At 31.7% G+C, this 14,804-nt stretch overlaps 1 protein-coding gene across 10 annotated transcripts in view; it reads right to left on the bottom strand.

Moving 5' to 3' along the window:
- The window catches only part of LOC145316173 (basement membrane-specific heparan sulfate proteoglycan core protein-like), a 130,801-nt gene extending 119,993 nt beyond the window's left edge, over positions 1-10,808 (bottom strand). For all 10 annotated transcript variants that reach the window (XM_080156505.1, XM_080156506.1, XM_080156508.1 and 7 more), the window contains exon 1: positions 10,516-10,808. In XM_080156505.1, coding sequence (XP_080012631.1) covers positions 10,516-10,608 — 93 coding nt within the window. In that variant the 5' untranslated portion in view covers positions 10,609-10,808. The remainder of the gene's footprint in view (positions 1-10,515) is intronic.
- Positions 10,809-14,804: the final 3,996 nt, after the last annotated feature.

Here is a 14,804-nt window from a genome sequence, read left to right as displayed (position 1 = left end):
CTCATTTATTGGTAAGTTTTTTTTCATAGTAAGTGGGGAGTTGATGGGATAAAAGTGGTGGATGGGAGTATCGTTATTTTAGCCCGCTATGAGCTTTACTTTATTTGAGAATATGAACTACTGGTGTAACATCCAAGTAATAATACATCCATTGCTACAATATCCTTTTCTGGGTTTTATTTGTGCATATTTAAAGAAAAAACTGGAATTACAAACCAATCTAAATATTTTACAATGAAAGTTATGCAAAACCAGAGAGGGAGGGAGAGGGGACATTGGACTTAAAACTATAATGGTCCAAAACGGTTTACAAACTTTTCAACAAAAAAAAATTATTTTCTCAAAGCATAATTTTGTTTATCTTGATTTGGGGTAGCGGGTCACAACAATTTAATGTCCATTGACTTATCCCTTAATATACCAAAGAAAACATATACTATGATTTTTTCAATAGCAAAGTTATACTAAGCTAGGATATGTTCTTTTGTATGTTAATGAGAGCTTATATGTCTTAATAGTTATTATATTTAGTTATTATATTTGACAAACATAAAGACAGAACTAAAACTAAGCTTACTTTTTTATCATAATAGTTATTTAACACATCGTATCATAGACAGCTTTCCGTGGATGTTAAAATTAAAAATTGATAAGATTAAATTAGTTTTGTTTAGCCCTAAGTGGCCGAAGATCTGGGCTAACAAAATTAGTATTAATTTCTTTTTTTTTTATTTTCATATTCGTAGAAAATTTCTGTAATTCGATGCTATACATGATTTTTCAGTATGGCTGTGAACCGTTTCTTATCCGCCGGTTTCGAAGCCGTACTGGAAATATAATTAGACATGTGCTTTTTTTGCTAGTTTGATATCCTCAAAATCAGTGGCGTGCAAGGAAATTTAGTATAGCGTACTTTTCTTTACTAAAAATGTGAACCGCCCCTGTCAAAGTGTATATCAATGAGTAAGAGGAAATTATACATTTTTTATCCTCAACACCCTAATAACAATTTATTATGTTTATTTAGCATAAAGAAAACAAATAAATAATTCTTAGTTATAATGTATAATAAAAAGATAACGATATTAAAAAAGAATAAACATTGGTTTTGAATATTATTTACAGGATGGCTTCCTAACCGATTAATATCCGCAGGATTAGATCTAGTTTTCAGCCTTACAAAAAAGAATTATGACATCGTAATACAGCCAAATTTTCACGAGTATTAAAATGAAAATCATAGGATTAATGACAGTTTTGTGTACCTGGGTCTTTGGCCCCTCGGGGCTAACAAAACTGGTTTTTATCTTATATTTCAATTTTAATATCCGCGGAAAGCTGTTCATAGCACGATGCGATAAATAACTATTACACAATATTTGGTTAGTTATTGGTATTATAGAAATCCTATATAATAAAAAAAATATTCATAAGATACTAGAAGGTTTCAAATAACGCTTCATAAGCGTTATGCGATGGATGGTTTTAGGCTATTTTTCTTAAACACAACTCTGCCAGTGCGAAGCTAAGGGTAGTCACTGTTATCAAATAAGTTGAAAAATAAGGTGCTTATCCTAAAAGTTCACAGTGGGGAGAACCCCCCCCCCCCCCCAAACACTCCATTATTTTCTAAAAACAAAAAGAAAAAGAAAAATACCTTGTACCCAATATAACCTAACCTGACCTAAAATAAAACATAAAAAACTGCCCCCCCCCCCACTCCTTATTTTCAATTTAAATCAAAATAAGGGGGAGGGTTGTCTCTGTGCTCGACTAGGGATTTTAAGGAAAACCGCCTACAGACCTATAAAATAATGTAGATAAGTACTATAAAAACATATGTATAAAATTATCCAAATTTTACAATCAGTATAAATAAAGAAAAACTGAAAGTTTTGATTTGGAACTGTCACGACAACTAGGGGTAATGTGTAAAGTTTAGTTATGGATATAATATATGTGGATATATTGACAAAGGAAAATTTTTCTCCAATTCAGGTTGCTAATATGGAACTCATTTATATGATGGTCATTACGGTAATCCAGTTGGAGGGTAGGGGATTGGCTAAAGGAGGCGGATATCGTTATTTTAGCAAGCTTCTAGTATCACTTTATTAGAGTAAATGAAAATCTTGTGTAACATCCAAGTAATTATATATCGAATAGTTTTAGTCAAAATCTCAATTAGTGTTGGATGAAATTTTCAGGGACTTAGAGGTAGGTAACTCGCTATTTTAATGTAATCAAGAATTTTTTTAGCTAACTTTAAAAAAATTGTTATTAGGTCAACAAAATATGTTTTGATAATGTTATAAGACTATCGATATTATGGCTGCCATGACCACTTATTAAATCAAAGTGTAAAAGTGTTCTTCACAGTCCACCCTACCCTCTCTGGATTAAAATGAAAAGAAAAGGATGTTAAGTAAATAATACCTAAGAATTAAATATAAAAAGCAGGCTGCACTAATCTAAACTTAATTTAATTAAACCCAATCTCTCAGTGTTGTGTGTGTGTGTGGATGTATGTGTGTATATATGTGTGTGTGTATGAGTATGACCTTGCAAAAAGAAATCCATACTTTGCTAATTTGATAAGACAAGTTGCAATACTTTGCAAAAATGTTACTCAAACCAAATGTACATTTCTAGACAAATAAGCCTTAGCCAGGACAGGTGAATTAGTATGAAATTAGTATGACGTTATTGTCAGGGATCTAAAGGGATAAGACAATGGCCGATAAATTGATGTACATCCCCAATAATTATACACAAAATTACCCCTTCTGTAGATTAAAATTAGTTGTTGAGACGATTGCACACTCAAATTAATGAATCAACCATTCAAAATTCACTAAAGTCCCCAAAGTTGTTGATCTAACGAATAAGAAAACGTTATCATAAAACTTTGGAGACTAGAGTAATAAACATAAATAGAGTAATAAAATATCATAGAAAAACAACAGATTTAATAAAATGAATAATATGTTTAATTTTTAAAATTGAAGCTTTTTTATAATTAGGGTCGGTGTGTCCATAAACAGTATCATGTATTTACGCAGTTTTGCAACAAATTTACTTACAATTCTGTTTAGATTTATGCATTAGTTTTCTGCTTATTAAGTGTTGACACTCTACAAGTGTTAATGATCGTTTGTCCTTCATTTTTAGAGCTTCGCTTTTATGGATATTGTCATCCTTGTTAAAACACATTCCATATAAAACTGTTATCTTTTCATTCAAATAAAGTTTCTTAACCCCGAATTTAAAAATGACAACATCCATATACAATATCCATAAAGCTTATTAATCAAGACAAACGAACATCACTTCTTAAAGATTATCGGCACTTTAAAAAAGCAAGTTTTTTATCTAGAAATCTAAACAAAATTTTATGTAGATATCATGCAAAATTGCTTACATAACTTTTAATGGACAAACTTACACTACACCTTAAGGACTTAGGTACAAAGAGGTTTCGCTTATAACATTGTACCTTATCGTCATATGAATCAAAATCTAAAACAGCACAATATTAGATAAAACATATACTGTAAACAGTTCTGTATTGTACCTTATTGCAACAATAATCAGCATGCAAAGTTTAAAATCAGCTATCCGTCAAGGATGTACGGACTGACTAATCCTTTTATAAACTAAGCAGGATCTCCTTTGAACCGATACGGTTCTCCTTTATATTGTATCATCTCATAGATCCTTAGAATGTTTATTGCTTTTTTGGATAAAGGTAACAACCCCCCCGCCCACCCCCCCCCCCCAAAAAAAAAATATAAATTGGCGGCGGGGTCGAATTCCCCCCCCCCCCACCATCACCTCATCTAGGGGCGTAGCCGATAGTATCTAAATAAGACAAAAGAAGACAATGAAGTTCATCTTTTAGAACAAGATTTGCATAATGCAAGTTTTAAAAAATAAAACAATGGCGATTTTTTGGTCTGTGAGAAATCACGTAATGCATTGTAATTCATTTTTAATCTATGATGACTGTTTGTCTAGCCATCTCTTTTTAATCATTATTTACAAGAGATGTATAATTACATGGATGTTGCATATGTTTCCATGTACTCTAATAAAGTAATACTCGCCGCTGGCTAAACTAACGATACGCCCAATCCACACGCTCTGCCCCCTCCCCTCCTGATGTATAAAGAAACTGACCAACAAATAAGGTCTATATTGGCAAGCTAAATTGACGACAAATTTTCCCTGTCTATATATCCACATTTATTCTATATACATTACATTAACTTATCTTAAATGCTGATAATAATTTCAATTCATCAATTTTTTCTAATGTGCATCTTTAATGAATGGTCTTATGACATTATAGTGTAATTATCGATCGTCTTTTTTTACACAATAACAATCATTCTAAATCCTTAAAAGTACAACCTTTTAAATTTTTATTTCTAGGACAATATAATCAAGTCTAAAAATGTAATTATCATATTAAGAATCCTGTATTTAGATAATTTTAGGATATACATATTTTTAGGTATTTTCCTTTCAGACTTTCTGTTGAAATAAAAATGCTAAGTAAGGTTCGAATATATGCCCATCTGATTGTGTACGCTTCACTTTTATGGAAATTGTCATCCTTGTTTATCTAAAATTTTGCCAACAAACAACAAATATGTCCTTTTGTTATTGATCACTTTTTCAAAGAAAAACAAAGAGAAAGTGATAGTTTTATAAATATTCTAATAAAGGGAAATTCAATGAAAACAAGGATAAAAACATCTATGAAAGCGAAGATTAACAAATTATAAGTTCAGACACACGAACATAAACTATTGTAAAGTAACAAAACATTCGAAATTTAACATTAATTTATTACACATTTAATGGGCAAAAGTAGCACATTTAATTTTTAAAATCTTATATAATGCAACGATGTCGAAATAACTTTTTTCCGCCACAGGACCAGTAGGTATATTCCCTGAAGAGTAGAGCCCATTCGGTTCAGCGGTTACCGAGATCTTAAGCTTCAGACGGACAGACAGACTTCGCCCCTAGCCTCTAGGGGCTTTGCCAGATGAAACCACTTATTTCGAACATATTAAAAAAACATATTTTGGTGCTGCAAACCATAATTTTATGGATTATCCATAATGCTTTCTTTTCAATCTTTTAATAATTCTTTTTTTTTTTGGGGGGGGGGGGTTGAGGTGTTTCATCCCCCAAGAAAATAGCTTAAAACCACCACAGGACCAGTAGGTATATTCCTACTTTGTATTATGATTATAGACTTGGAACCCCTAGGTACAATTTGAGTTGTAGAGAAGGTACTCTAGAAATAATATAGGTATCCCCTCACACGTTGTAGGAATTGATATAGAATACATGGATATTGTCAGAGATTCTCGCATACCCTGATAAAATAATTGTCCTAGCTGGTTAAAATATCGTTACCCCCAATTATTTCTTTTTAACCTTACCCGGTAACCTTCCCTGGCCATGGAGCAAGGCATTAACCAATATCTGAGAACTATCTTAGCAACATGAATTACAATTCACCTGTCACAATATCCACGTATTGTAAATCCATTGTTGTAGGTGTTGCTGGAAAAATTGACATTCTACATTATCAATGAGGTGAGAAATAAAATAGCCAAGGTCGTGTTAACAAATATTATTTAAAATGAAATTTTATACTTTAAAAACAAGAAATAGTTATTATTAAAATTTAAGTTTTAACTTTAAGTTTAATATTGTTGTAAACATTCTCAAAAATTAATTTTCAAAATTTTGTCTTCAAATTTGTCATTAATAATTACATTCATTATATATTTACAGAATCTTTTTTTATAGAAATACGTCCCTAGAAGCCTCTAGGGACACTTTTAACGTGGGAGGTGGAAAATATGATCCTCCCCCCCTCCCCAATTTTAAATTTGAGATTTAAAAATGAATTTTAATTTTTTTGGGGGTTGTCATTTTTTGGGAGGTTGGAGATACCCTCCCCAAAATTATTTTAAAAACCGTCCCTGCACATATAAAAAGCTTTACAATAAAGAAGAACCATATCAACTCAGCGGTTAGCGAGATCCTTCGCTACAGACAAAAAAAGCTTATTTAATATGATAGGAAGATATAGATTTTGTAGTTTTAAATGTAAAAGCTCATTTAACTTGCTTAAAGTTATTAGATTTTAAAAATAAAACTTTATAACATTAATTTTTGTGGTTACGTTTATCTAAATTTTTATCAAAAATGGGTTTTTAATTTTCATTGTGTCTAAAATCTACATTTTTTAAAAATTTCATTTATTGTCTTATTTCCGAGAGTGAACGGACATTCGAATGTAAATTATACTGGTACCCAAAGTTTCAAAACACGTTCTTTCAATTTGTTAATTTTAAAATTTTGGGTGTTTTCATTAAATCTTGCTTGTTTTTTTAAAAACTCAGGGATCTAAAGGGATAAGACATTTGCCAATAAATTGATGTACATCTTTAATGATTAAACACAAAATTATCCATTCTGTAGATTACAATTAGTAGCTGAAACGTTTGTACACTCAACTTAATGAACCAATCAATCGGAATTCAATAAAAGTCCACAAAGTTGCTGAGCCAATAGTAAAAAACTATATCATAAAACTTTGATAAATATCCCCTACCTTCCTGTAAAAAAACTAATAATGTCTAATTTCTTTCACCAATTGATTTAATCTGTAGAAGGATAATTTGTGGTTATCATAATTGGGGGTGTATATCGTTTATTGCCTTTTCCGTTCATACGTGTTATACTTTGCTTATAATATTCTACATTGTTGTCTAAGGAATCCCTATTCCAAAAAAAACAAACAAATGAATAGGATAATTTTTTTTTCAAAAAAACGCGCGGCTAGAGCTAACTACACATGGAAGAACACACTTCTTTGTAGAAAATATATTTCGCTTTATTCAAGCCTTCTCAATTCTATAAAATAATAACCATATTTGCAAAAATTCTTAAGAAAACAACAAGCTTCATACTAGTTAAAATTAATATAAGTTTAACAAAAAACAAGTTAAAAATATTAAGTACTTTGAAAAAAAGAATTCTTAAAAACAAAATAAAATCCAAATCTTTTTACTTTGAAATATGGTGTACCTAATTGTTTGAAAGTTTATGTACAACTGAATTATTTATTGTAATGGAAGGGGGGGGGGGGGGAAGGGTTAGCAGATGAAAATTGGCGGTCAAACTTTTCAACAGTGCACATACGGGCAACCAGGGGATTTTATTCACCACCCCCAAATCAAGTTTTAATCATTCTATGAGCATTATTATATCCATATTACATCAGATTTCAAAGGAATCGTAAAATTACGCTTTTTAAGTAAGCTTTCTAATGCCTGGAAGTTAAGAAATGCAAAAAATTTCTTACAGAAAAAGGCATATTTTGTGTGTTTCACCAACAATTTTAAAAGTATTATAAAATCTCTTAGAATTAACGTAATTAGACAAAATAACTTTTGTTGAGTCATGCATTACATGTATATTGACAATATAAAAGAAAAAAGCACAAATTGAAGATATTAGTCCTACATAATTCTAGTTGAAGTCAAGATTTTAGTTTATTTTTGTTTGTTTTAAAATCAACATTTAAGTAGACAGTATCAGGAAACATGTTTTCACCGGGTGCCACCGGCTAAAAAAGCGATATTTGATTACCAAAAGACATATTTTTTGCCTGTTTTCTGAAGGTGGGTGCACAAAAACTTTGTAAGAAAATGCTTTTAAAGGCGCTTTTAAAGTCAAAATTTAATAACATAGTTGTTTTATTTCATTAAATCCCTGCTTTATTTTACCTCTAAAATATATGGGTTTTTTCAAGTTTGATATTGCTGCGCAAATTTATTAGATAATTCTTCCTGTCAATATTGTAACAACCCGAAATTAGAATCTTAATAAGGGATATATAATTACTTGCATGTTGCACCATATTTTCTCCAACTAAAATGAAATGGTCTTTCCAGCATGCAAATATAACGATATCCCCTCCCCTCATACTGGATGTAAGAACTGACCAATAAATGAGGACTAAATTAGCAACCTAAATTGACAACAAAATTTACCCAGTTATAATATCCACGTATATTATGTCTATTATTTTAGAGTGTTTAGATGTATTGGAAACACTATAAAAGCTATTCAGTATGTAATTTACTATTAAATTTAAGCATTTGCTCTTTAATTGACCATATTCGCAATTTATCACAGTAGATTTTTTGTGCTTCGTTACTTATGAATTGTATCATCCTTATTGTTTTCCTTAGAGGTTGAGATAGATAGATAGTTTGATGATGGATAGATGGATAGATAGATAGATGGATTGATAGATGGATAGATAGATGGATATATAAATGAATAGATAGATGGATAGATAGATTGATAGATAGATGGATTTTGCAATTTACCACACTAGATAGATGGATAGATGATAGATGATAGATATTGCACTAAATGTTGGGGAGGGGCTCTTTATGTTCGAAGTTTTAATGTAACTAAATAATTGTTTTTAAGGATTATTACCATTATCAATGATCTAAAGGGATAAGACAAAGGTCAATATAATTGATGTACATTCCCAATTATAAAACACAAAATTACCTCTTGTATAGATAAAAATTAGTATTCAAAACATTTTAACACACAACTGTAAATCTTTGGCGACTAGTGTTATAAAAAGCCAAATGTCCCAAAGGTTAAGTTAATATCCAAATAACGTGGTGTTCTTATAATTAATTGAAATTGGAATTAGCAAGTAGTGTTATGTGTCTGTCTATTGGTAATGCTTTGTTTTTAAATTATGTAATTACTTGTTCTTCATTTTAAAATCTACAGTTTTATTTAGGAAGGGAGGGGACATTGGGCTGTTTATTACACTAGTCCCCAAAGTTTTAAAATAAAATTTTTATATTTTTTGGCCTAAAAACTTTAGGAAGTTTTATTTGTTTTTTATTGCTTGGTTCATTAAGTAGAGTGTTGAAATATTTTAATCACTAATTGTCATCTACAGTAATTAATTTTGTAATATAATTTGATGTATCAATATTATGTAGTAGGTATATACAATATACAATGATACATATATTAATTGTTTGTTAATTAACCCTTTTAACCGCCGTTTCCCGCCGAATTTTTTTTTGCCTTTTCTCGGCGGTTTTCGGCGGTTGCGCCGCCGTTTTTTCACAGTTCCATATTGTACCCCTATAAAGCAACTGCCATGCAAAATGTCAGACCTGTAACTGTTTTTTTAGTTGAGTTCCTTTGACTTTTAGTTTTGGTTTCAAAAAGTGTCACTTCCCCCCCCCCCCCTTTGAATTCTCTAAGTCAAAAATTGCGGTCACAGGAGGCTTTTAAAGATTTCTAGAGACCTGGAGGATCAGGACCTTCAAGATCATACCTGGAACCTAAAATTGACTTGAATAACTATATTTTACATAAGGGTTTACTACTAGATGATATTTTAGTAAGATAAAAGGCTTTGTTTAAGTCAGAAAAAATGTTTTGCTTTTTATCTGGATGAACCTGTCAGGTTTGCTGGCATGCAGTGCCCGCCAGGCTGGAAATATTCAAAAAATTCCAACTCTCAGTTATGTGGCATAGCCATAGTTAAGAAGTCACTCATTTATAGCCCTCTATCTTTCACACACAGAAAATATGATAGAAAAAAACGGAGGGGAGGAGGAGGGGGGGGGGAAACGACCCCCTCCCCCTTACCGTTAAGGGTTAATATACAGATAAACAGTAAACAAGAATCATAATTTCATTATAAATATAGATATTAGTTTATAAAAATTGATGCCAATCATGCCTACATTTATAATGGATTTATTATCACTGAACAAACTTGTAGCTGACTAAAATAAGGATTTCCCATCCACCCCCTTTACACCATCCCCTCCCCTTCTACCGAAATGAATTCCCAGGCCCCAACAACCCCTAATTTGACACTTTGAACACTAAAATCGGACTACAATTGACATAGATACACTTTAAAGGGCCAAAAAAGCTAGTGATAGAGTAGCTGCGCTACTGAAAAAATTTTATACTACTCTGATAAGTTAAGAAATGCATTCCCTGACCTCAAACATTCTAATTTGACATTTTGAACACGAAATTCGGGCTCTAAATAATTAAATCCCCTTTTTGGCTGATATGCCCCAATGTGCAGTGGTAAGAATTTATACAACAACAAGGAAGAAAATATTCAAAATTTTGGTTGGGTTAGCATTTTTTAACAATTTTAAAAAAATTTTTTTATAAAAAAAGATGCTGTCAAATAGTTTGAAAACAGCAAGTTATGAATGGACTTTCTGGTTACGATTAAGGAGTTGCTACGTACCTAACTGTTATAGTAATCATCATACAAAGTTTGAAATCGATAGGACAATTTGAACATGTCTAAATGAATTTAAAAGGCTATCCGATAATGGCGCACGGACTGACCAACTCTAATTATAGTTAAGCCTTGCTTTTACCAAGGTTTTTTGACAATACCTGTGAAGTGGAGGTTTTGACTAGAATAAAGAGGTAGATTATTAAGAACAAGAATGAGCTCCTAGCAGAGGAGGAGCCGTACAACAACTTCATCACTTCAACTTTGTGTCCACATATGTATATTAACTACAATTATATCTAATATTTCATCACAATATTATATACAGGGAATTTCTTTTAAAGTCAAAGCTCATTTTTTTATGTTTTAGAAATATTAAAAAAACTTTTATAAAATGTCTAGCAAGGCCTAATTTTCTGAGCTGCCTTCCGCTAGATCATCGGTGGACTAGTACTACTCAATTTTACACAGCGACAACAGAATCGCTTACAATTGTTATCGCACAATTTTTACTTTGCCACCCCTCTCCCCAGCCCTCTCTCAGATATGACACCTGCTCCGACCCCCCCCCCCCCCCTCCCTCCTGTACTTTCCTCCTGTGAAGTATGCAGGAAAAGTTTGCGTGTAAGTTTGAATGACCAACAGTAGTAGTAGTACGCTACACACACGTAATATTTCTCGTCTAATTATTTTTTCTGACTGCTGTCATAATGGATTTAATTAATCTTATAACATCACTCTCTTTAAATTCCTTATTGGTGCTTGGTAACTTAACACAGGGAGGGAGGGGACAGTGGGCTGTTAATTACGCTTGTCCCTAAAGTTTATAAAAAACGTTTTCTTATTCGTTGTATTTTTGTGGAATTTTGATTGGTTGGTTCATTAAGTTAGATTTCCAAACGTGTAGACCACTAATTGTAAACAACAGTTATATTTGTGTATCATACAGTGTATCATAATTGGGGATATACATCAATGGCCATTGTTTAACCTTTAAGAACCCTGAATTGAACAGCTTTTCTATTACTAATTTTGTCCGTTTATCTAAAAAACAAGGTCTGTTAAGTTAATAGAAATGTTAGAAACGTAAAGTAAATTAAAGTCTAAATTTTCAGGGCTAGATAACCGCGACTCAGCCTCAAATTTAAGCTCTTGATTCAAATTTGAATTGGATGTTTTTTTTTGCAAAGAGGGATTGTCATCTTTGGGTCAGATTTAGACTTCCTGCTGATTTTTTAAAAAAGTACGATGTTGCATTCCCTGAGGGCTACAGGCGGCTGGCGCGCGCCTGCCGAGCCCGGATGATTTTAACAGATTTTTGTTTTAAAACATAATTTTATTTAAAAGCAATTCCAAGCAGCAATGCACAAAAAGGACTTAAATATCATAAAAACGGGGGGAATGCTATTTGGAAAGACACATACAATATGAAAGTTAAAAGAAGCGGATAATTATAAAGATTCTATGCATCTAAGAACTAAAGTTATCAAGAAGACTAAATATATAGTTGTTAAGAAGAAGGTGATTTGCATTTCATAAATAAATAACTTTCTTATTTCTCATTGTTTGCGCCCATACAATGGATGTATTATTAATTGGACGTTCCACCAGATTTTCATATACTCTAATTCTTTCAGCTGGTTAAAATAACGACCCCCCCCCCCTCTACACCCTTTAACTCATTCCCCCCACTCCTACGAAAAAAACAATAAATAAGGTCCATTTTAGCACGTGTAAATTTTACCCTGGCACTATATCCACGTATTATATATCCATTGCCCTTTCAGATTCATGTTTTCTAACAATTACTCATTTGTGCACCGCATTTTTTCTTATTCATAATTTTAGTTTGATAACATTAGTGTGCTTCGGCTACACTACCCTCTAGGGGCGTCGCCTCAGAAATTGTAAAAGCATATCTTATAATATTTTATAAAAATTTGGGATTGATCAGTTCTAAGAAGATTTTATTGACATTGTAAATTCCATTTTATATAAATCTAAGCTCCTATTTATAAAAAAAAATGTCTGTTTATAAATTTGAATTAAGCAGCCTTGCCGCGGCTTTGCAATCATTTTTTTCTCACAGAAAATGTCAATAGAAAATATTTACTATTTCTATATTATAGTTTTATATGCCTTTTTACTGTATCAGTAAAGTAAGTTACTTTTTTTCTAAAAAAATCATTATTCTAGTTATGACTACAATCATCCTTGTTGTTTTTTTAGTAGCGATTTTAGGTTAATTGTTCTTTAGTCCGTCTATAGCGCCAGGAGAAAATACAATTTCTCGGCTGTTATTTTTAATAGACAGCTGCTTTTCTTGCGAAAATTACCTGTATTAGTATCTATCAGTCTGTCGTTCAGGCATTAACAGACAATAATACATATTATTTCTTAAATGTTTATTAAATTCTGGTTTATTTCCTTTTTCTTTTTGATAATCCGTCCACTCATCCTTTTTTTGTGCTTTGCTTATTATGGATGTTGTCGTCCTTGTTAAATTAGTGTCACCTTGTAAGAGTATTTCTTGTTTAAATACCTTCAATGATTAATATATTATGATTAATTGTAGATAATATTTTGTTATCTAAAATATTCAAATTATCAATAAAAAAATTCTTATCTTAGTCATAAAGTTATTTTATTTTTGCAACTTTACAATCTTTATATATGTTTTTTGATTTTTTTACCTACAAAGCTTTTTATAATTTATTTATCCTAAATATTTTCACGTGGTTTTAAGAAGTTAAACGTAATGAACCAACCAATCAAAATTTTATTAAATTTTCCAAAATTGTTATGCTAACGAATAAAAAGGATTCTTATAAAAATTTGTAGTAGTAAACATCCCAATGTCCTTTCCCTCCCAGAAAAATATTGCCATTCCAAGTAATTTGTCCAGAAGCTACTTTGTCCTGAAGCTATTTTGTCCTGAAGCTACTTTGTCCGAAGCTACTTTGTCCAAGATCCATACAATCCTGTTACATAAAGTATTAAGATTTCAATATCCTCTGAACCGGTCCTTTTTTAAGGAAAGCTTCATAAAGGTATCAGGATGGTTTTAGGATATTTTTTGTCCACTTCTCACCCTTAAATATAGAGCACTTAGATGCTAGGTGCGCAGTATATACAAAGAAGATGCGCTTTCTATAAGTATGTTTGTCTAATGGATGAAGAATATAAGTGGATATTATGACATGGCAAAAATTGTCGTAAATTTAGATTGCTAACAATGACATCACATATTGGTCAGTTCGTTTATCCAGTAGTAGGAAAGGGGAAAGGGTAGAACTAAAGGGTGCATGAGTGGTATCGTTATATTAGATAGCTATAAGTTTCACTTTAGAGTACATAATAATCTGGTGTAAGTTCCAAGTAATAATAAATCCATTGTTTGTCTGCTTATAATGTGTAAAAAAATAAGATGAGAAAAGAGGAGATTTGACAAGATTTAATAATATGTAATTGATGCAAAAATATTTGGAGTGGAAAAAATGCAAGTAGGGGGAGAATGGGTTGTAGCGGGGGCAATAGCAGGGTTGTGGGATGGGCATGGGTTGTAGCGGGGGCAATAGCAGGGTTGTGGGATGGGCATGGGTTGTAGCGGGGGCAATAGCAGGGTTGTGGGATGGGCATGGGTTGTAGCGGGGGCAATAGCAGGGTTGTGGGATGGGCAGGGGTTGGGGCAGTATCACAACAACAAAATTTGCAATTTAATACGTGTTGCCCCTATATCAGAGATAGGGGAGTTATAATACAAAATTTTAGTAGTAAACATTATTTAGATAGACTTATATTTAAAGAAATAGGACGGGCTTTCAAACTCTACTATCAAGTATTGTCATGACATACAATCTCAACAGTTTATTGAACAATATGGTATAAGATAGTACATAGTCCTGACTAACATCAGTGGCAATGATTTGCGCCTGTTTAGGCCAAGGCATTTCCCCCACAAATTAGGCGCCTTTCTTAGTTTTGACGAGGTGTTAGGATGGGATTCGAACCTATCACCTCCCAAACTATGAGTGGATGCGCTATGTGTTAAGCCATTGTCAAAGGTGTATTTTCTTAAGAAAAATACTGCAATGTAAAATAATTTAAGCTTACCTCTCCCTTATCCCTGTTGAATTAAAAAGGGGGTAGCATCCTAAATAATAATATTCATGTAATTTACTAAATAAGTTTGATAATAATTCAAATTCAGAAATAATAATAAAAAAGTACATTTAATTTTTTTCTTCATACTAATCTTTAATACAGCTATATAATATTACATGATAATTTATTAACTGATTTTAATAATCAATAAGTATAAATTGCACTATTTTAATTTTATTATCTAACTATGCTTTGTTTTATATACAACACTTGTCATATATTTAATTTTCTTTCCAAAAACTCATTTTGCGCCTTACTATTGTACATAATTGTCCTTGTTTAAAAA

The sequence above is a fragment of the Acartia tonsa genome, chromosome 4 (genome assembly GCF_053477335.1).
Source record: "Acartia tonsa isolate MP-2025a chromosome 4, ASM5347733v1, whole genome shotgun sequence".
In the NCBI taxonomy this organism is placed as follows: domain Eukaryota; kingdom Metazoa; phylum Arthropoda; class Copepoda; order Calanoida; family Acartiidae; genus Acartia; species Acartia tonsa.
Note: the sequence above shows the minus strand (reverse complement) of the source record. Positions and strands in the feature narration are given on the sequence as shown.